Here is a 22,924-nt window from a genome sequence, read left to right as displayed (position 1 = left end):
TCACCCACTTCCTACAGACAGAGGTGCCCTGGTTGATCTCTGCCCACGAGGAGGTCTGAGTCACAGGTGGGAGGTCCTGTGAACTCAGTGACAAATGCTCTGGCAGACGAAGCTGAGGAGGGAGAAAAGCGTGGGATGGCCAGGCAGGCTTCCTGGAAGAGGAGTGGAGCCAAAGCTGCAGCTGCTCAAGGGGCTCCTTTCACCACCTGCAGAGCCTGAGGTGACGATTGTGCGGGGGCTGCTGGATGCTGAGGTGCGGGCTGATGAGGATGTAGAGTTCTGCTGTGAGGTATCGCGGCCTGGGGCCACAGACGTGGAGTGGCGGCTCCAGGGCCTGCCACTGCAGAGCAATGAGGTGACTGAGGTGGGTGTGCGGGGCGGCTGCACCCACACACTGCGGCTGAAGGGCGTCACACTCGAGGACGCGGGTACTGTCTCCTTCCACGTGGGCCTCTGCACCTCCTCTGCCCAGCTCACTGTCCAAGGTAGTGGGGCCAGGGGTGGGCTGCAGGGCTTCCCTTTCTCTCTGTTTGGGCCCATGAGGGTGGGAGAGACAGAGACAGACAACTGAGGGTTCCTGTTCTTGGGGCTTCGGTTACTGGGGAAGAGAGGCCCACAGATTGGCAATCTCAAGGTGGCGCAGGATATCAGGGTAAAGAGTGGGACTTGGGGCCTGAGGGTCTGTGTCAGGCTGCGGTGGGATGGGGTGGTAGGTAGGCTTCCCAGAGGCTCAGGCCAGCCAGCAGTCATCTCCACCACCTTGGTGGGCCAGACCCCAGGCTGCAGCCTCAGATGGGAGAAGCAGAAGTTAGGTCCCCTGTGTGCTACATCTTCAGGAATTGAGGTGGGGGTGATGGGCAGACCCTGGGAAGAGGGCTGTTCTGGTGAGGCAGAGCACTCAGATATGAGCCCTGCCCATGCCTTCCCCACCCAGCCCCTGAGGTGGCCATCCTGGAGCCTCTGCAGGACGTGCAGCTCAACGAGGGCCAGGACGCCCGCTTCTGGTGCCGGCTGTCCAGGGCCCCAGGCCAGGAGGCCCACTGGGCTCTGGGTGGGGTGCCCTTGCAGGCCAACGAGATGAATGACATCACAGTGCAGGGCGGTGTGCTCCACGTACTCATCTTGCATAAGGTGGGCTGGCAGGGACTTGCCTCCTCACAGCTTTCCCAGGAGCCCTCCTACCCCTGGTTTTGGGAGGGGCGAGCCCTGGGGGAAGGTTCTAGCTCCATCAGGAAAGGCCTCTACCCACTCAGAAATGCCCTCCCTGGGGGGGCTTACTGGGAAGGTACTGAGCCCTTGCCCTGGCCATGTGAGCACAGGTGGGTTGGCCCCATGGGGAGGCTGCAGAGCCCTCCTGGTCAGGATGGGGCCCACTGGGGCTGAGCATCTCCATCTCGGCATCCTCAGGTAACCTTCGAGGATGCTGGAACCGTCAGTTTCCAAGTGGGCCAGTGCAGCTCGGAGGCCCAGCTGAAGGTCACAGGTGAGCAGCCCTCTCCCATGCCTGGCTCAGCCCCTCCTGTGCACCCAGCGGGGCAGTGCCCCTTAGCAGCTGTTGAGTGGAGCGTGGCCAGAGACCCAAGCCTTTCAGCAGTTACTTTGCTCTGGAGCCTGTCCACTAAAGTCAGGGCCAGGCCAGGCCACTGGGGTGGACTGGTGAAGACTTCCATCCTCCACAGCCTACCCCTATGACACAAGTACAGGCACATACACACAGGACACCTGTGACGTGTGCAGATTCACGCATCATATACATGCCTCAGGCCTTCAAACAGGATTTTAAAGACATCGTCTTCAACTTGGGTTATATTTTGCCTACAGAGCTGGTCAACACCTCCCCTGCTATCCTACTTATGGTTTTAAATTGGTCCCCATCTGTCCATCATCCATCCACTCATCCATCTACCATCTATTCGTTCGTCTACCATCCATCCATCTAAAACCACCCACGCACTCATCATCCACTATCCACCTGTCCACCACTGTCCATCACCATATATCATTCACCATTTATGCATCTATTCATCCATCCATAGATCTCCTGTCCATTCATCCATCCACTATCAGCCCCAGCCCATTGATCACCCATCTGTTCACCATTCACCATCCATTTATCTACCCACCCATCTATCCACCCACCCATCTATCCACCCACCCATCTATCCATCCATCCATCATCCAACCATTCATCTACTACCCATCCATCTAAAATCATCCATCCATTCATCATCCACTATCCATCCATTCACCACCCATCCATGATCATCCATCATTCACCATCCACCAATCCATCCGTCTGTCTGGTGTCCATTCATGCATCCACCATCATCCATCCCTTCATCATCTATCCATTCACCATCTGCCATCTATTCAACCATCCACACATGCATTCACCCATCCATTGAACAAACCCTCTAATCGCCTACCCTTGACGAAGACCTAGACCATGAGATGGGCTGGATGCAGGTGTATGCTCAGGGAGCCCTCATTCTGCTGGTGGAGTTGGGCATGGAGACAGAGTATGTCCTGACCTCCCAGATGTCCCCTGAGTCTTCAGGGACTGGACAAATGTGGTCAGTTCTGTGGCCTATGAGGCTGGGAAAGGATCCAAAGTGCTTGTGTCCTCAAGTTGAGTGATGGAAGAGGGGGAGTTTCCTGGGTGTACCGAACGGGGGTTAGGAAGGAGCTGATGGACTCAGTCAAGTGAACAGCTGTGTGGGGTGGCTTCGTGAGGCTGTTGTGTTGGGCCTTACAAATCCAGCTGAGGGCTGTGCTTAAGCTCTGCCCTAGGCCAGGTGTCCCCAGCCTGTGCAAGCCTGTTCACATACAGATGCTGGCCCCAGCCCACAGTGCTAAGCCTAGCTCTTGTTGGTGGTGGGAGGACCATGGGCAGAGTGTGTTTGAGTTGGTGACTTGGTAGGTCATGTGACAGGCAAGCTTGGGAACCGGTGCTGCATGAGATTGCAGGAGCAGGCAGAGCAGGGGGAGGTGGTCAGGTGTGTACTCGGGGGAGGTCATCAAGGGGGCAGTTTGGGGGCTGTGCTGCTGTGTTGACAGTGCACACCGAGGAAGAGTGTAGAGGAAGGTTGCTAGGGGCTTTCTACTGAGAGGGTTTTCTGGGGGAGGGTGGAGGCAGACATTCAAGCTGGCCGCTCTGCCTGGACATTGTGCTGAGGGTGGCCAGTACCTCTGGAAGCTCTCTTACCTGCCTCTCTCACTTTCCACCCAGGGACCTGAGGGGCAGGGGGCTGTGGGAGGAGGCTAATGGAGGCATCTGGACTTTGTCAGTGGAGTTGGGAAAGTTTCTGCCTCTTTGCGAGGAGTCCCCAGGATGGCATAGTATGGGCCTGGATGGGAAAGGGACTCAGAGGCAAGGCCAGAGAGGGGTGCACAGGCCCTCCACCCTGGGTGGAAGGCGAGGGAGTGGGCAGCATCCCCCATGCCCCAGCCCCGGGCAGCAGGTGGTGGAAGAAGCCTTTGGTTCTCCCAGACCAGCCCTGAGTCTGGCCTTCTCTCGCCTGTGGTGAGCTGAGGCTCAGCTCCCATCACTGCCCCTGCTTGAGTGAGACTGGGGGCCTTACAGAGAGGAGGACAGGGTGGGAGGGGGAGTATGTGGAGGGCACTCAGCAGGCAGAGGCTGTGTGTGGAGTCCAGGAAGCTTCCAGAGCTCAAGCCCCTCTGTGTGATAGCATGCGTTAGGGTCCTGGAATCTTAGGGACCTCAGAGAACATCTGGAGAAATTACATTCTCAGGATGGGACACCCCAGGGACAGGGCGCTTGCTTCCGGAGGCAGACCCTCCTCTTCCAGGCAGGCACATCACCTTTCCACCCTGCCTGCTCCTCACCCCATGCTGACTCAGATGCCGGAAAGGTCCCCAGCCACAGGGCCTGAGGCATGTCTGCTCTGCCTCCTCACTGGCCAGCTGTCCCTGAAACTGGGCATGTTCTGAGGTGGGGGTAGGTTTGGGACCCTGGGAATGGAGCTTCCATGTCTCCCTCCATCTGTGCTCAGGGTGGGCTGGCTGGCAGAGTTGATTCCCAAACTTCCACCCCAGGCCATCTTCTGGCTCCTTGCGGCCCCCATGCAGTCAGACCCCAGGGTGGCCCGTGCCTAGGTGGACTTCAGGGTAACTGCAGGGTAGCCCTGCCCAGGAGCACCCCAGGGTGGCCAGCCCAGACCATTCTTCTCACCCTGTCACGCAGAGGCAGCGTTGCGCCTGGTGCGTGGCTTGCAGAACGTGGATGTCTTCGCGGGGGAGGTGGCCACATTTTCCTGCGAGGTGTCTCGTGCTGGTGGGCCAGAGGCCCGCTGGTGGCTGGATGGGACTCTTCTTCAGGACGGCCCCCAGAGCTCCATCACTGTGCGTGATGGGACCCTCCACTCCCTTACACTCTCAGGCCTGGGGGTCGCTGACTCAGGCACTGTCACCTACCAGGCGGGGCCTCTGGTCTCCACAGCTAAGTTGTTGATCAAAGGTATTGGCCGGTGGGCTGTCCCACCCCCACGCTGGTGCTTCTGCTCCTGCCCCGCATGCTTCCTGCAGGCTCCTGGGGGTGGGTCAGGGTCAGGGTCAGAGCCTAGCCGGCCCTCATGGCGTGGACTGGCATCGTCCTTGTGTGCTGTCTGCATGGGGCAGCCGTGAGGATGGGCGACCGCATTATGCCTACTTCATAGATGAGACAGCAGACTTGGGGGAGAGGTAAAACAGAAGGCAGACTCTGTGTCCCACCTGTCTGCAGGGTTCCAGGCACTGCCCATCTGGCTGCCACCTGCCACTGGCTGGGGCTCAGCATCCCCCTGCCACGAAGCCCCTGCCCTCAGGCATCTGTGAAGGGCATGTGAAGGGCAAGGGCAGCCTTCTCAGGCTCCCCCAGTAGCTCCTCTGACCTGAAGCTGCAGCACCCTGCCTGGGACTCACCCTACACCTGCTGTGGGTGTGGACAGGGCTGCCCAGGGGAAAGGCCCATTCCCCCACCTCCAGTAGAGGCGTCCTGATCCCCTGCTTTGCCTGGTGCACAGACACCTAGACATCGTGCTGGCGGACGGGGGTGCCTTCCTCACAGGGGGAGGCTGGGGCAGAGAGTGCAGCAGGTGTGGCTGCCCCAGGGGTGGGCAGAGACGGGTGGGTGCAACGCCCTCTTTATTGATTGGCATTTAATATTTGCTTGAGAGTAGAAAAGCAATTCACACCCTCTGTGGAAACTTTGGAGTGTTCAAGTTCAGAAGGAAAACAATCCTTTGTTGAATGGAATTGCAACAAGTGGGGATGGGGTGGCAGTCATATCAGGTGACCCTGGGTAGGGGGAGTATGTAATGCTGGGAGGTGCAGGGCCCCTGCAGAGAGTCCGGGCTGGGACACCACGTGCCCAGGGCCCCAGGGCTTTCGGGAGGCGGTGCTGTGTCTCCTGTGGAGTGATGGGCAGAGGCCTGGGCTGGGGAGATGGAATGTAGGGGCAGGAGGGCACAGCCCGGATAGAGACCCTGACAGTGCTGTCTGCTGGGGGTAGAGGGACTGCGTGAGGTCTGTGTGCCCGTGTGTCCTTGTGCACAGGCAGGCGGGGGGCTGCGTGGGGTCTGTGTGCCCGTGTGTCCTTGTGCACAGGCAGGCGGGGGGCTGCGTGGGGTCTGTGTGCCCGTGGGTCCTTGTGCACAGGCAGGCGGGGGGCTGCGTGGGGTCTGTGTGCCCGTGGGTCCTTGTGCACAGGCAGGCGGGGGGCTGCGTGGGGTCTGTGTGCCCGTGGGTCCTTGTGCACAGGCAGGCGGGGGGCTGCGTGGGGTCTGTGTGCCCGTGTGTCCTTGTGCACAGGCAGGCGGGGGGCTGCGTGGGGTCTGTGTGCCCGTGTGTCCTTGTGCACAGGCAGGCGGGGGGCTGCGTGGGGTCTGTGTGCCCGTGTGTCCTTGTGCACAGGCAGGCGGGGGACTGCGTGGGGTCTGTGTGCCCGTGGGTCCTTGTGCACAGGCAGGCGGGGGGCTGCGTGGGGTCTGTGTGCCCGTGGGTCCTTGTGCACAGGCAGGCGGGGGGCTGCGTGGGGTCTGTGTGCCCGTGTGTCCTTGTGCACAGGCAGGCGGGGGGCTGCGTGGGGTCTGTGTGCCCGTGGGTCCTTGTGCACAGGCAGGCGGGGGGCTGCGTGGGGTCTGTGTGCCCGTGGGTCCTTGTGCACAGGCAGGCGGGGGGCTGCGTGGGGTCTGTGTGCCCGTGGGTCCTTGTGCACAGGCAGGCGGGGGGCTGCGTGGGGTCTGTGTGCCCGTGTGTCCTTGTGCACAGGCAGGCGGGGGGCTGCGTGGGGTCTGTGTGCCCGTGTGTCCTTGTGCACAGGCAGGCGGGGGGCTGCGTGGGGTCTGTGTGCCCGTGTGTCCTTGTGCACAGGCAGGCGAGGGACTGCGCCCCGCACCTACCCCCACCCTGCAGCCCTGTGCCTTCCTGCCAGAGCTTTGCCGCCGCTGAGCCACAGTAGCAGCAGCAGGGAGTGTGGCCGTGCTGCCAAGCCTAACGCGTGTCCGGGGTGTCGGCCGACAGATCCCACGGTGGAAGTGGTCAGTGCCATGCAGGACCTGGTGGTGGAGGAGGATGGCATGGCCGAGCTCCTCTGTCAGTACTCCCGGCCCGTGCAGGCCACGTGGAAGAGGGATGAGCAGGAAGTGCACGCCGACGGGCGCCGGGTCGTCATAGAGCAGGACTGGAACGTGGCCAGGCTGACTCTCAGGCCGGCCTTGCCCTGCGACAGCGGCATCTATGCCTGTGAGGCCGCGGGCACCCGTGTGGTGGCCCTGCTGCAAGTGCAAGGTGAGGCCGCCCGGCTGGCAGCCAGGACCCGGCCGCAGCCACAGCGAGGCTCAGACTGTGCCAGATGGGAGGGTGGCAGGCAGCGACAGCCAGGAGGTGATGAGGCCTCTAGGGTGATGTGGAACAAAAGTCAGACACCAGAAGAGTGAGACTTAAGAGAAATCACAGGAGTTGGTAGAGATCTGAGCACCATCACAGCAGGTGGCTTTCGCTTTGGCTGCACCAGGACCTGAGCCCACCCCTCCCAGACCCCTGCTTTCCTCCACCACCCCGGCCTCTAGAATGGGGCTGGGGGCAGGATAGCCCCTCGGCAGAGGTTGCTCCCAAAGGCCCTGCATCCAAAACAGCTGAGAGGAACTCTGGGAGGGAACAGGTGGGGTGAAGGCCTTGGGAGGAGGAGCAGGCAGATGAGGCAGCCTGGAGCAGCGGGCGGAACACCTGGGTGAGGCTGTGCCCTGGAGCAGAGGAGGCAGGCTGAGCTTTGCAATCCTGGGTTCAAATCCCAGCACTGTCCCTTCCTGGGCAGGTCAGCGTCGCCCCATCTGTAGCTTGATGATGATACACTGTGGGAGGGCTGGTGGGGCTGTGGACCCCATCCCTTGGGGCAAGCTTCATTTATCTGTGGTCGTGTCCTGTTTGTGGAAGCCTGAAGCTGTCCGGGTGGGTGAGCTGGAGGACAGAGGCAGTTGTCACCCAGGCTGGAGTGAGCAAGGGGGTGCCAGATCCAGACCACTGGCCGCCTCCCTGGGACTGCAGGGTGGGAGGGGCTGCAATTTGATAGGATGGACAGGAAGGCCCCCCGCCAGACAGTGGCACCAGAATTGGGGCCTGAGGGCAGTGAGGGCTGAGACATGTGGAAATCTGGGGAAGGGACGGTGTGAAGGCATGAGACCAGGGCCAGAGACCTTGGGCTTCTGCACACAGGGCAGGGCGAGGGGCCTGGGTCCGGGGCTTGTGGTCACTGCAGGATCTGGGCTTTCAGTCTTAGTGAGGTGGGGTGTTACTGGCAGTTTTCAGCAGAGAAGTGACAAGATCACTGTGAAGATGGTGAGGGCGGAGGCATGGGGTCAGCTGCGACTTTGAGACCTTGGTCTGTACTGAAGCAAGCAACAGTGATGTAGGAGCTGAGGGAGATCCAATTTCAGCCCTGCCCACCTGGCTACTGCTCAGACCTGCGATTGCCCCTTGCTCCTGCTGAGAGCAGCCATGACCCTTACATCTGACCTGCGGCATTTTTTAGCGTCCGTGGTGACGGCGTAATTTCGATTGGTGGACGGAACACTCGTCTAGAGGAAGGGGGACAGACAAGAGGTGTCTGGTACCTGGGGTCCCCCCAGCTGGAGGGGTGCTCTGAGACGCAGTCAAGGGCTCTGCATGCTGTGGCCCTTGGTCAGAAGTGCCCACCAGTATCCCTCTATCTCGAGCCGACTCTGCTCCGTGGGGCGGATTGATCACACCCATTCCTTGGTTGTCCACCACCTCCAGGAAGGCCCCTGCTTCTCCGCCTGCCAGGGCACAGTGCTTGGACTCCGGAGGCCCTGGAGATGGCCAAGCCAAAAGCTGGTATGAGCCGAAGCTTAGGCAGGGCAGGCCTCTGCCTGTGTGTGGCTGCTCTGGAGACTCTTGTAATTATACACGTGCGGCGGGGCCGGGCGGGGGCGGGGGGGTGGTGCTGTGAAGCCCTGTGGATTATGGTTTGCACTAGAGTGCACTGAGCTTCTGGGAGCCGTGGCAGCAATGAATGGAGTGTGAGAGCCCACCTAGACCCAGACTGCAGGGCAGTGCAGGGTGGGCCTGTGTGGGCTAGGAGGCACCTCGGAGGCCCACGCTGGGGCCTAAGCATCAGTTTCTCTTGCTGCGGTGGGTACGCCCCCCCACAGGATCACACCACAGGCCACGTCTGGCCACAGAGGTCGCAGCATGGGCCGCTCCAGGTGGAACCTCAGTACTGCCATCCATGTGGCTGTGCCCTGGCTGGCAGAGGAGCCAGCATGGGCCCTGAGCTGTGTCCTCCTTTCACAGCCAAGAACACGGTGGTGCGTGGCCTGGAGAATGTGGAGGCGCTGGAGGGCGGGGAGGCCCTGTTTGAGTGCCAGCTCTCACAGCCGGAGGTGGCGGCCCACAGCTGGCTGCTGGACGACGAGCCGGTCCGCACCTCGGAGAACACAGAGGTGGTCTACTTTGAGAATGGCTTGCGACACTTGCTCCTGCTGAAAAACCTGAGGCTCCAGGACAGCTGCCGGGTGACCTTCCTGGTTGGGGACATGGTGACCTCGGCCTTCCTCACAGTCAGAGGTGACTTTGTGTGGTGGGAGGGCAGGAAGCAACATCATCTGAGACCCCGCAGGGAGGGAATGTGTGCCTGCTCAGCCTGCTGTGCCCTGCAGCCTGGGCGACCCTCCTTGCTCATGTGTCTGCAGGCTGGCGCCTGGAACTCCTGGAACCCCCTCAGGATGTGACGGTGCGGGCTGGCGGGCAGGCCACATTCCACTGCACGCTCAGTGAGGCGGTGCCCGTGGGCGAGGCCTCCTGGTACCTCAATGGTGCCGCCATCACACCGGAGGACACTGACTGGGCAGTCATTGCCGACGGCAACCACCACACCCTACTGCTGCGAAGCGCCCAGCCCCACCACGCCGGGGAGGTCACCTTTGCTGCCCGGGATGCGGTAACCTCTGCCCGGCTTACTGTGCTGGGTGGGTAGTTCACAGGGGCTGTCTTGCAGGCAGGGTCTTGGCACGTCCCAGCCCCAGATGCTCTCAGAGGACACGAATTGAGTCCTGGGGTGGGGGCTGGCACCCTGAGTGCCCTTGTTGGCTTGCCCTGACCTGTCCAGACTGAGGAGCAGCTTGGCCCTGTTCCTGAAGCCTTGAGCCACAGTTGGCTTTGCCCCAAACATGGTCCTGGCCTCCACGGTACGCACTGTTGGGCTCCTTTGGGGCTTCTGGTCTGGATACAAGCTCCTTCCACTTGGGCCCAGGCAGAGCCCTTAGGGCCTCCTCTGAGTCCCCCTGAGGGGTCCCTGGGCCTCAGAACAAGGCCCGTTTCTTGTATTGGGAGGTAAGCTGGAGCTCGAGAAGTCAGAGAGGATGGGGGTGCAGGTGCCTCGACATCCTAGCTTCACACGGAGACAGGGAGTCACAGGCGGGGCGCCCTCCTCAGTTGCCTCCACCTCCCATCCCCTGCCCAGGTACCTCAGCCAGTCCTGAGGGCCCTGAGCCTGTAAGGCATGGTGAGGTCACGTGGAAATGGCACCTGAGCCTTTGGCTTCTCTGTCTGCATGAACCTGCCAATGCTCCTGAGGGCGGCCCTTGTGATTCCACTCGTCTGTTCCTCTCTTGGCCCCCTGAGCTGAGCCCTGTAGGGGTAGCGGGGAGCAGGCAGGTCCTGATGGTCTTAGTCCTGCTGCAAGCTGCCCCAAGGCTGCTGAGGATTCTCAGCCTCCCCTGACCTGGGCTGGGCTCAGCGACTCCCTGCAGACACCGTATGAGGACTCTGCCCACCTCTGCTCCCCTCTGCCCCCTTGGGCTCTGGTGGGCCTGGCACAGGCCAGAAAACCAGGCACAGGCACACAGGCCACTGGGCATCTGGCCTCACTTGACCCCAGACCCTTGGAATCAGACCCCGCGCTCAGTTGGAGGGGCTCTTTGTGGGCGGGCGGATTGCTGTCTTCTATCCATTCATGTGCTCACTGGACACCCGGCCCGCAGGCCTCCCTGACCCCCCCGAGGATGCGGAAGTGGTGGGCCGGAGCGGCTGCTCTGTGACTCTGTCCTGGGTGGCCCCAGCCAGTGATGGTGGTGGTGGCCTTTGCGGCTATCGGGTGGAGATGAAGTCAGCGGCCACAGGAGAGTGGCAGCTGTGCCATGAGCTGGTGCCAGGGCCTGAGTGTGTGGTGGACGGCCTGGCCCCTGGGGAGACATACCGTTTCCGTGTTGCGGCTGTGGGCCCTGCAGGTGCTGGGGAGCCCGTGCATCTGCCCCAGATGGTGAAGCTCGGTGAGTCACAACCCTACCCTCAGGGGCCGGGCAGCCTCCGGTCCTGGGTCCCAGTGCCAGTTCTCACCTTGGCTGTTCTGGGGCCAGCCCCCGTCTTGGTCCTAAACCCCTGCCCTGGGCCCTGTTGTCTCATGTGATAATGGGGTGGTAGTTAGGCCTGGAGGCTGCAGGGGACTGCTTGCTGGGAGGTTGAAGCCTCCCCCTGCTGGCAAGTACTCCTGTCTGTGAGTCCCGAGGAGGCTCCCCCACTAGCAGGGGCCCCTTCAAGCTCCGAGGAGGGTCCAGGCCCCCCCGAGGAGTGCCCTTGCTGACGTGGGCTGTTCTTTGTACACGGATGCTGCACCCCACAGAGCCTCTGGAACCTGCACCTGCACCCCTGTCTCCTGTGAGCCAGGAAGTGGCAGCTGGCGAGGATGTGCATCTGGAGTGCGAGGTGATGGCCGAGGTTGGCGAGGTCGCCTGGCAGAAGGGGACGGAGAGCATCCAGCCTGGCGGCCGCTTTGAAATCATCACCCAGGGCCAGCGGCAGACACTGGTCATCCGGGGTTTCACGCCGGAGGACCAGGGCGAGTACCACTGTAGTCCAGCCTGCGGCCAGGCCCCCATGGCTGCTGCCACCTTCCAGGGTGTGTCCTGCAGGGGCTGGGAAAGGGGGGAAGCCTCCTGGGAATGGGGAACTGTGGGACATTGGGGGTGCCCTGGCCCCTCTTGGCACCAGCTTTCCCAAGGAAGGGAGACTGGGTGGGAGGGAGGCGTGTGTCAGGCTCCACGATGCTTATCCTTGATCTTATACCCCTCGTCCCTGGTGTCCAGGCCAGCCGCCATGTTCCCTGACACCAGGGTCTTGGCTCTACCATGGCAGGTCTCCTTCAGCCTCTGTGTACTCCCTGACCCTGGCCACCACACTTCATGTAAGGCGGCTTTCTCCAGGGCCTTCAGCAGAAGGCTGCTGTTAGAGTGGGCTGGCTGATGTGGCTGCAGGCCCATCCCTGGCCTCCCTCCTGCAGGCTGTGCGACCTGGGACCTAACCTTGCTGGCTGTTTCTCATCTGTAACAAGTGGCAGCACTACTGTATTTTTACACACATACATGAAAGTTATGTTTTTTTGCCAACCACACAATCCCCTTCGACAGTACTTTTCCTATGTATGCTATGCGCGTTATGTGTGTGGACGCGCAACTTACGTGGGCACGTTATTTGTGAAAAATACAGTAGTAATCTGCTTTCCTGGGGTTGCTGTGAGGGCTGGGTTTTAGAGCAGGGCTGGCCTGTTTCTCTCCTTCTGCCTTGTTGCACGGGGGCTTTGGGGACCCTGTATTTCTGCTCCTAAAGTTCATTAAGTCAGCAGCACTCAATGTGCCCAGGGAAAGGGGCACACGCCAGGCAGTCCTCAGTGTGATGAGCCTGTGAGGGGCTCGCAGGACCATGTGTAGGGGGAGACCCAGGGAGGCTTCCTAGAGGAGGTGGCATGTCTGTGAGTGAGAGTTATCTGGGAGACAGGTGAGTACAGTGAGAGGCCGAGGGATGGGGAGCAGCCTCTGAGGCTGAGGCTGTGTGGCCTCCAGGCCTTACGTCTCAGCAGAGCCAGGAAGGGCTAAGGTTAAGTGCAGTTTGTGACTTGGCAGAGCCTTTGCCTGTTCCGATGACTGCCTGGCCCATCCAGGGCCCAGAGCGAGGCCTTGTGTGGGAGTCTGAGGTTAGAGAGGGTATTTACAGGCCCCTAGTTTTTTTTTAATGCTTTGTAGATTCAGATTGTGCCGTCCAGAGCTATCTAATGGCCCAGAGAGGAGCAGAGGCCTGGGGAGGGGAGGCTGCTGGCCCAGGCCACATTCTGCTCAGCAGCCAGGCAGGGCTGGCTGACCACCCATTGCCCTTCTCAGTGATGCTGACCCCAGGCTCAGAGGGCGAGGCCCCAGCACAGCCCAGCCTCCCTCCCGAGGCGGCCCAGGAAGGCGACCTGCATCTGCTGTGGGAGGCCCTGGCTCGGAAGCGCCGCATGAGCCGTGAGCCAACACTGGACTCCATCAGTGAGCTGCCCGAGGAGGATGGACGCCCTCAGCGCCAGCGGCAGGAGGCAGAGGAGGCGGCTCCCTACCTCTCCGAGGACTACTCCACGGCCGACGAGCTGGCGCGCACTGGCGAGGCCGACCTGTCACACACCAGCTCTGATGACGAGTCCCGGGCGGGCACCCCTTCCCTGATCTCCTACCTCAAGAAGGCTGGGCGGCCGGCTGCCCTGACTCCTGCCAGCAAGGTGAGCCTCTGGCTTGACCTGCAGGGGCGGCCCAGGTGTCTTAGAACTTCACCACCCACCCACCTGACATCTGTCCGCCATTCCTGCACCTGCTCACCTGTTTATCCACTATCTGACAGTTTGTCCATCCGCCCACTGCTTCTTCACCCATCATCCACCCATCGTCCATGTATTCACTCATCCATTCACTCTTTAACCGAACCATCTTACCATCCACTTTCCCACCACCCCTTCACCCATCATCCACCCGTCATCCATGTATTCACGCATTCATTCACTCCTTTACCTACCTATCTTCCCATCCGCTTTCCCACCACCCCCTCACCTATCATCCACCCATATCCATGTATTCACTCACCCACCTGCTCACTCTTTAACCTACCCACTCTGCCACCCACTTTCCCACCACCCCTTCACCCATCATCCACCCATCGTCCATGTATTCACTCTCCCATTCACTCTCTAACATACCCATCCTACCATCCACTCTCCCATCACCCCTTCACCCATCCTTCCATTCATATTGTCTGCCTATCCATCCACCCACCCACCTGTCATTTGCCCCGGCCTCCTTGTACACATCTTTCCCCGCGACCTTTTTATCCTTTCTCCATCCACGTACAAAATTATACACCCATTTGATCATCTTCACTCTTTTACCTGCTCTCCCCCATCCCGTTTTCCCCATCCACCCACCTGCCTCCTCTCCTCTCCACCGCTCAACTGTTAATCCACTCAGTGCCCCACTTCCCTGCCATCTATTCACTTGTCCACTCATTTTTTTAACCATCCATGTGCTTGAGCCCTCATTCACTCATCCAGTCACTCAGTAATTGAGGCATTCACCTTCCTACTCACTGTTCTGTCCGCCTACTCACACACCTTTGCATCCATCCATCCGTTCACCTCTTTTCTTATCCATGACCCTTTGGCAATTCATCCATTCATCCCCCATCTACCCTCCCACTGCCTCTTTACTCACCCTACCCATCCAGCCATCTATACTCATCTATCCATCTACTCCTCACCCTTCTCATCTCTTTGTCCACCCAACCTTGTACCCACCAGCCATATACCCACCATTTCATCTCCTTTTTCACCCAGTCATCTGCTTAACCCCGCCCCCAAGCCTGTCGCTCTGGTCACCAAGCCCTTCTGCTACCCACTCACCCTTCATCCACTGCTCTCTCCATCTATCTACCCATCTCCTCATGTAGCCAGTGCCCAGCAAGTGCCACTTACGTACCAGCCCTGTGCAGGGACACAGAGGAGAGGTGGCAGTCAGTGTCTGCTGCATCGTCAGCCTTAGTAAATGGCTGTTGTGTGCCGTGCATAACTGCATTCTGAGCACTGCCACGTCAGTGCCATGTGCACCTACAGTTTGGGGCAAGTCACCCAGGTGTTGGAACCTACCTTTGGTGTGGGTGTTGCTCAGCCTGAGCCATGGTTCTGAAAAGGGTCAGCAGATACTTCTGTACCTTCAGACACATGGGACCTGAGAGCTGAGTTTGGCGCAGATCTCACCTGGTTTCCCCTGTGGTATCTCAACTGGGGAATATCCCAAATCCTCCAGCTGCACACCCACCCCCAGGACCCTCCCTCCCTCTCAAGGCTGCCTCCTTCATTTTCCATCCATTCTGGCCGATAGAACATTTTCCTGAAGAGCTGGAGCCAGGCTGTCTGTGGACATCCTCACAACCCCTGTCAATCAGTTCTCCTTCTGGGTGCCTGTGGAAAGTAGTTCCAGGCAGGGCGGGCTTGCTCGTTGTACCAATAGGAGCAGCCAAGTACCCTGAATCAATAAAACTACTGCCGTTCCTGATAGGTGGAGGCAGAACAGGGTACCAGGGTGGACTCTAGGGCAGGAGAGCTAGCCCTGTGCCTGGTTTTGCCCCGTGTATCCTTGGACCAGTGCTTTCCCCACTCCAGCCCTCAGCTCCCCTCCCTTCCACAAGGTGTGGGTGGGCGGTCCCTGAGGCCTGCCAGCTCTCACCTGTCGGGTCCTGGGTCACACAGGTCATGGCCCCACCAGCCCCCTGTGGGGAGCCACAGAAGCTCCAGGAGCCACCGGCCACAGTGCACCCACCATCAGGTGACCTGAATGCTGAGGACTTGGGCGACACATCCATGGACAAGGCGGCCATGAAGATCCAGGCGGCCTTTAAGGGCTACAAGGTCCGCAAGGAGATGAAGCAGCAGGAAGCGCCTGTGTTCAGGCGCACGTTTGGGAACACGGAGGCCCAGGTGGGGGATGTCCTGCACCTGGAGTGTGTGGTGGCCAGCAAGGCAGACCTGCAGGCCCGGTGGCTGAAGGACGGTGTGGAGCTGGTGGATGGGCGGCACCACCACATTGACCAGCTTACTGATGGCACCTGCTCTCTGCTGGTTACGGGTCTGGGCCATGCTGATGCTGGCCACTATACCTGTGAAGTGAGCAACAAGTTCGGCCGTGTAGTCCACAGTGCCTGTGTGGTGGTCAGCGGGACTGAGAGTGAAGCAGACAGCTCGTCGGGGGGCGAGCTGGATGATGCCTTCCGGCGGGCTGCCCGGCGGCTGCACCGGCTCTTCCGCACCAAGGGCCCAGCTGAGGTCTCGGAAGAGGAGCTCTTCTTCAGTGCGGAGGAGGGCAGCGTGGAGGTGGAGGAGCCTGGGGACGGGCAGACGTACCGTGAGGATGAGCACTTTGTCTGCATCCGTTTTGAGGCCCTTGCCGAGGCCCGCCAGGCTGCCTCCCGCTTCCAGGAGATGTTTGCCACGATGGGGATCGGGGTGGAGATCAACCTCATGGAGCCAGGGCCCCATAGGGTGGAGATGCACATCAGCAAGGTGGCCCCGACGGTGCTTCCGGGGCCCGTGCCCAGCATCCTGACCTCAGACACCGGTGAGTGTCATGGTCTGTCTGCATGCCACCTTGGTCAGGGGTTGGGAGCTGGGTTCCAGAGGTGGGAGGGGAAGTAGCTGAAAGCCCAAGGAGCAACCTATGCTGCGGCACTGGGCTCTTCGCAGGTATAGCTCAGTGAGGAGGGGAAACCCTTGACTTTGGGGTTCGACAGACTAGCATTTAAATCTTAGCTCTGCCTGTGATTAGCTGTGTGCTTTTGGGGCAGGTTCTTATCCTCTTTGAGCCTTATCTATGAAGTGGTATGTAAACAACCTTCTAGAGTTTTTTTTTTTTTTTTTTTAATGAGAGTTTGAGATTGGCCTAGTTCGGACACCATTTCCCATTCAGAAAAAAAAGGCCAGTAGCTAAAAATAAAGTCATTCCATTATTTACTTGCATTTCCCTAGGAACATTGAAGGTGGCACAATTAATAACTAGCAGCATCATTACTTGAAATTTCTGTCCAGTCTCCTCACTCCTGAAGCCATTTTGGCTTCAAATCCCTCACCTGCTTCCACTGGACTCTCAGCCCACACAGCCTTTGCCCTTCCTTAAAGTTCCTTTTCACTCCGCTGCTGGCCTTCTATCTCTCTTGTGTCACAGTAGCTTGGGAATCAAGCTGGCAAAGAGAGCATTCTTCTTAAAGAATGGGGAAGAGAAAGACAGTAGACAAAGACAAAATTCTCTTCTGCTGTCAGGGTCTGAGAACACACTAACATGAATAGTGTATTTGCATGTCTAGCTACCCAAATGATGGTACCATGTATGTATGTGGGAGCTGAGATGATTGACTTGACTTGGGTTTTGGTGCTGAGAAGGGTCCCACAAGTAACTCCTGCATGCCTGCCCTGCCTCAGCTCCGGTGTTCCTGACTGAGCTGCAGGACCAAGAGGTACAGGATGGTTATCCTGTGAGCTTCGACTGCGTGGTGACGGGCCAGCCAGTGCCCAGTGTGCGCTGGTTCAAGGACGGGAAGGTGCTGGAAGAGGATGACCACTACATGATCAATGACGACCAGCAGGGTGGCCACCAGCTCATTATCATGGCTGTGGTGCCAGCAGACATGGGTGTCTACCGCTGCCTGGCTGAGAACAGCATGGGTGTCTCTTCCACCAAAGCTGAGCTCCGCGTGGACCGTGAGTATTGGTCTTCAGGTTGAATGGCTCCAGGATGATCAGTGTGGGGGCTTGGGCAGTCTCCTGAGGTGGGTTGGGAAGGACAGTGCTGGGACTGGGAGGCTGGTTCAGAGAGCACTGGTCTCCAGCCAGGCAGGATTTGGGACTTTTATGTCTCGTGTCTGGTGGAGAGGTCCCTTGGGAGCTAGGACGAAGACCAGGGTCGTCTTCTGGAGCCCATTGTGGAGGGGGAACGTGGGGTGGGATATGGGGATCTTATGATCTTGAGTGGCATCCAGGCTAAGGAACGGCCCAGGAAGATCTGGCAGAGTCCCAGGGTAAGGAATGGGCCTGACGGAGTGGTGAGAGGGGTTGGGGCAGGAAGAAGGGTAAGCCCACCCTACCCCATCCACCCCTGTCCTGTACTCGGATGGGCTTGACCAGGAGAAAAGGGCACAGACTCTGGAGCCACAGTAAGGTGTGGCTCTTCCGAGTTCAGATTCTGGCCCTTCCACCTCCCAGCTCTGTGACCTGGGATAAATTGTTTAATTCCTCCATGCCTTGGTTTCCTTATATGTAAAGGACAGTCATGGTATAACTGTGAGAGTTAAGTAGTTGGTTTTCGTAAAGCATGTATTGAGGTCAGGTACATAGTTAAGCACAAACTAAATGTTAGCTGGTGTGCAGAGTTGTCTGGGCAGAGGCAAGGATGCATCTTCTAGGCTTTGCCTCCTGGCGGACTCCAGAGAAACTGAGAAAGCCCCACTGACTCCTTCAGTCCCAGCTGGCCCAGGTTGTGAGGCTCTGCCCCTTCCTCCTTCTATCCTTCTCCATGTTTTGGCTGACGCCATGGGCCAGGCAGACAACTTGGGAGCCTCTTTGGGGTAGAATTTTGTGGACTGGAGGTTAGCCAGAGACCAGCCCTGAAATAGAACTGGTAGATGAGTTCATCAGGGCAGCAGAATACAAGATCAATATGCAGAAATTAATGTATATTGTTAATAATGAACATTAACAGTGAAATTTAGAACAGTATTTACAATTGCTTCAAATAAAATGAAATATGTGTAAATCTAACAAAACATATACTGGATCCGTATCCTGAAAATTACAAAATGCTGATTAAAGAAATTAAAAAAAGACCAAAATAAATGGAGAAGGGTGGTATATTCATAGATCGGGATACTCAACATAGTAAAGATGTCAGTTCTCCCCAGACTGGTATATAGGTTTAATGTGATTCCTGTCAAAATCCCAACGAGACTTGAAGACTTACCCAACCCACCCATTGCCGTTGAGTCAATTCCGACTCATAGCAACCCATAGAAAACCTTATTCTAAAATATGTACGGGAAGGCACAGGACCTAGAATAGCTAAAACAATTTTAGAAAAAGAATAAAATAGGAGGAACCATTCTACCCAACGTTGAGTGTGGTCTTGGTGGAGGAATAGATATAGAGACCAATGGAACAAAGTGGAGAATGCGGAAGTAGACCCACACAAATACGTCCAACTGATTTTTGACGAAAGTGCAAAAGCAACTTCATGAAAGAAGTACGACTTTGAGCAAATGATGCTGGAGTAATTGGACACACATTAGCAAAAAAATGAACCTCAACCTAAACTTCATGCTTTATACAAAAATTAAGTCAAAAGTGGGTTACATACTTAAATGTAAAATATAGAACTCTAAACTTTTTAGAAAAAAATCGTAGGAGAAAATCTTTGGGACTAGTGCTAGGAAAAGACTTCTTAGACTTGACACCAAAGCACGACCCATAAAAGGAAAAATTGATAAATTGGACCACACCAAAATTAGACTTTTGCTCTGAGAAAGAGTGTGTGTAGAGGATACTAAGCTACAGAATGGGAGAAAATATTTGCAAACCATACACTTTATAAAGGACTAATATCTAAAATATGTAACCCATTGCTGTCAAGTAGATTCCGACTCATAGCCACCCTATAGGACAGAGTAGAACTGCCCCATAGCATTTCCAAGGAGCAGCTGGTGGATTTGAACTGCCAGCCTTTTGGTCAGCAGCTGAGTTCTTAACCACCACGCCACTAGGGATATATATAAGAACACTCAACAGAAAAAAGAAAAAAAAAGACATTCCAGTTAGGAAATAGGCACAAGTCATGTCCAGATATTTCCTTGGAGAAGATATTCAGATGGCAAACAGCACATAAAAAGATGTTTGGCTTCATTAGTCATTAAAGAAAAAAAAAACCAAACCCATTGTTGTCGAGTCAATTCTGACTCATAGTGCCTGTAAAGGACAGAGTAGAACTGCCCCCATAGGGTTTCCAAGGAGCACCTGGTGGATTCGAACTGCTGACCTTTTGGTTAGCAGCTGTAGCTTTTAACCACTCTGCCACCAAGGATTACAAAAAAAAAAAAAAAAAAAAAAAATCCGTTGCCGTCTAGTTGATTCCAACTCACAGCGACCCTGTAGAACAGAGTAGAACTGCCCCATAGGCTTTCCAAAGAGCAGCTGGTGGATTCGAACTGCCCACCTTTTGGATAGCAGCCAAGCTCTTAACCACTGCACCATTAGGGAAATGCCAATTAAAGCCCAGTGAGAAATCACTGCACACCTATCCAAATGGCTAAGATAAAAAATAATGATAACACCAAACACAGGCGAGGGAGCAGAGAAACTAGATCACTGCAGCATTGCTGGTGAGGATGTAAAATGGTACAGCCACTCTGGAGAGGAACGTGGCAGTTTCTTACAAAACTAACCATGTGCTTGCCATATAATCCAACAGCTGCCCATTTTGAGCATTTATCCCAGAGAAATGAAATCAGATATTCACACTAAAACCCACGCACATAGCACCTTGACGCCTAATAGCCAAAAAGTAGTAACAACCAAATTGTCCTTCAGTGAGTGAATGGTTAAACTGTGGTATGCCTAGTCTACGCCAAGAGGTGAACTACTGAGACATGCAGCGACTTTGACAGAATTGCATAGGATTAAATACGCACACACGACTGAGCCCTTGTAAAACTGAAATCTCAGCAAGGTCGATGGATTGTATCAACGTCAGTTTCCTGGTTTTGCTGTTGTACTGTAGTTATGTGAGATGGTAACATCGCAGAAAATTGAAGAACACTTGAGATCTCTTATTTCTTACAACTGCATGTGAAAGTACAACTAACTACCTCAAAATAAGAAGGGAAAAAGCTATTAAAAAACAGCAATGACAAGTCAATTGTCTTAAATAAGAAAAAGATCTTATATATTTACCTATTAGTTCTCATTTTCAGAGATCTTCATTCATTGTGTAGATCTAGCTTTTCACCTTGTATCAATATTCTTTTGTTTTGCAATATCTAATTTGCGAATGGAGCCTTGGTGGCACAGTGGTTAAGATCTACAGCTGCTAACCCAAAGGTCGGCAGTTCGAATCCACCAGCTGCTCCTTGGAAACCCTAATGGGGCAGTTCTACTCTGTCCTATAGGGGTCACTATGAGTCGGAATTGACTCAACAGCAAAGGGTCTTCAACGGGTTAATTTGCTGTTAATCCCGTCTGTCAAAGTTATCTAATGCTGCTGTAACAAAAATAGCAGCAGTGTGTGGCTTTCATGAACAGAAATTAATTTTTTCACAGTTTAGGTGGCTAAAAGGCCCAGTTCAGGGTACCAGTTGTAGAGGAAGACTTTGTCTCTTTTATGGCTCTGGGGAAAGGTCCTTGTCTCTTTTCAGCTTCTGTCCCTTGGTTCCTTGGTGATCTTCATGTGGTCTGGCATCTGTCTTCTCCCATCTGTTCTTCTTTGCTTTTGTGCCTAATCCACTCTTTTTATATCTCAAAAGCGATTGGCCTAAGACACACTGTACAGTGATATGACCTCATTAACATAACAAAGAAAACCCTATTCCCAAATGGGATTACACCCACAGGTATAGAAGTTAGGATTTCCAACATGCATATTTTGGGGACACAATTCCATCCATAACACCATCCATTGTACTTTTCACCTCTAGAAGTTCTACTTGAGTCTTTTTAATCTCTATTCCATGTCTCTAAATTTTTTGAACACCTGGAATACAGTTCTAAAAACTGTTGTAATGTCTTTTTCTGCCAATTCTAACATCTGTGTAGCTCTGTGTTGATTTTGATTGGTTAATTTTTCTCTACAACGTAGGTTGTGTTTTCCTGCCCCTTTGCATGCCTTAGATGCCTGACATTGTGAATTTTACCCTGTTTGGGGCTGGATATTGTGTATTTCCAGAAACCTTCTGGAGCTTTGTTCTGGGATGCAGTTAAGTTACTTGGAAACAGCTGGATCCTTATAAATTTTATAATTTATTAGGTAGATCTGGACTAATGCTCAATCTGTTGTTGTTAGGTGCCGTCGAGTTGGTTCCAACTCGTAGCGACCCTAGGTACCTCAGAACGAAACACTGCCTGGTCCTGCGCCATCCTTACAGTCCTTGTTATGCTTGAGCCCATTGTTGCAGCCACTGTGTCATCCATCTCGTTGAGGGTCTTCCTCTGTTTCGCTGACCCTCCACTTTACCAAGCATGATGTCTTTCTCCAGGGACTGATCCCTCCTGACAACATGTCCAAAGTATGTAATGTAGTCTCACCATCCTTGCTTCTAAGGAGGATTCTGGTTGTACTTCTTCTAAAACAAATGCTCAGTCTAGGGCTAATTATTCCCCCTACTGAGGCAAAGCTTTCATGAATACTGTACAAATACTCTGTGAGTATTTGTACAGTCTGATTGGTAGAAATAGGGAATATTCCTGGTTGTGTAAGCTTCTAGCCATGATTCCTCTAAATCCTTTCGATGGTTCTTGCCTCACATGCATGTGCTAATCAGTGCTCCACTGAATACATACAAGTGTTAATCAGCACTCCACTGAATACATGCATGTGCTGACCCGTACTCCACTGAATACATGCATGTGCTGATCTGTACTCCACAGAATACATGCATGTGCTGATCAACACTCCACTGAATACATGCATGTGCTGATCCGTACTCCACTGAATACATGCATGTGCTGACCCGTACTCCACTGAATACATACATGTGCTGATCAACACTCCACTGAATACATGCATGTGCTGACCCATACTCCACTGAATACATACATGTGCTGATCAACACTCCACTGAGTACATGCATGTGCTGATCCGTACTCCACTGAATACTCGAAGGTGGTTCTCTCTCTCAGTGCAGCTGTTTCTTCTCTGATATTCTGTCCTATGAACTCTAGCTGCCTTTGTCTCCTAGGAATCTCAGTTGCATTGCCTCAACTCAAGGAGTCTGGTGGGCTGTGCCCCAGTTTCCCCTTCCTGGGCCTAGAAACCCAAGGCAGTAAGCTGGGGGCAATCATAGGGCTTACCTTTTTTGTTTCCTCTCTCTGTGGAAGCATTGTCCTTTATTTGTCTAATGTCCAATATCTTGAAAACCATTGTTTTATTTTTTGGTGGTTTGGTTTTGGTGTGTTTGTTTTAGTGTTTTGAGGAACCACCATACCATCTTCCACAATGGCTATACCATTTTGCATTCCTGCCAGCAATGGATAAGGGTTCCAGCAGATGAGGTGGAAGGGTAAACCTAGTCCCGCTACTCCATCTTGACTGGAAACAGAACTCTCAGCTATTGGTTTTGAGGCATATATTACTTCATACCCTTGTTCCCTTGTAGGATGGATTGAAAGGTGCTTCTGCTATCGCTGTCTGCCACTAACGAAGCCTTGGAATCATCCAGTCTTTACAATTTGTTGGGTCAAAGAATCTTATGTTTAGTTAGCCAAAAACCAAACCAGTCGCCATCGAATTGATTCTGACTCATGGCAACCCGGTATGTCATGCCTGGAAACTCAGCTGGGGCTGATAAATGGCTGAGGAAATGGCTACAA

At 55.4% G+C, this 22,924-nt stretch overlaps 1 protein-coding gene across 3 annotated transcripts in view; it reads left to right on the top strand.

Annotated features, from left to right (window-relative positions):
- OBSCN (obscurin, cytoskeletal calmodulin and titin-interacting RhoGEF) overlaps window positions 1-22,924 on the top strand; it is a 232,782-nt gene that overhangs the window by 157,039 nt on the left and 52,819 nt on the right. For all 3 annotated transcript variants that reach the window (XM_049875093.1, XM_049875094.1, XM_049875095.1), the window contains 10 exons: window positions 213-485; window positions 935-1,131; window positions 1,408-1,483; window positions 8,809-9,081; window positions 9,207-9,482; window positions 10,497-10,784; window positions 11,135-11,410; window positions 12,666-13,039; window positions 15,056-15,920; window positions 16,778-17,056. In XM_049875093.1, the coding sequence (XP_049731050.1) occupies window positions 213-485; window positions 935-1,131; window positions 1,408-1,483; window positions 8,809-9,081; window positions 9,207-9,482; window positions 10,497-10,784; window positions 11,135-11,410; window positions 12,666-13,039; window positions 15,056-15,920; window positions 16,778-17,056 (3,177 nt within the window). The remainder of the gene's footprint in view (window positions 1-212; window positions 486-934; window positions 1,132-1,407; window positions 1,484-8,808; window positions 9,082-9,206; window positions 9,483-10,496; window positions 10,785-11,134; window positions 11,411-12,665; window positions 13,040-15,055; window positions 15,921-16,777; window positions 17,057-22,924) is intronic.

This window comes from Elephas maximus, chromosome 2 (assembly GCF_024166365.1).
Source record: "Elephas maximus indicus isolate mEleMax1 chromosome 2, mEleMax1 primary haplotype, whole genome shotgun sequence".
Classification (NCBI taxonomy): Eukaryota; Metazoa; Chordata; class Mammalia; order Proboscidea; family Elephantidae; genus Elephas; species Elephas maximus.
This window is presented reverse-complemented; position numbering and strand designations above follow the sequence as displayed.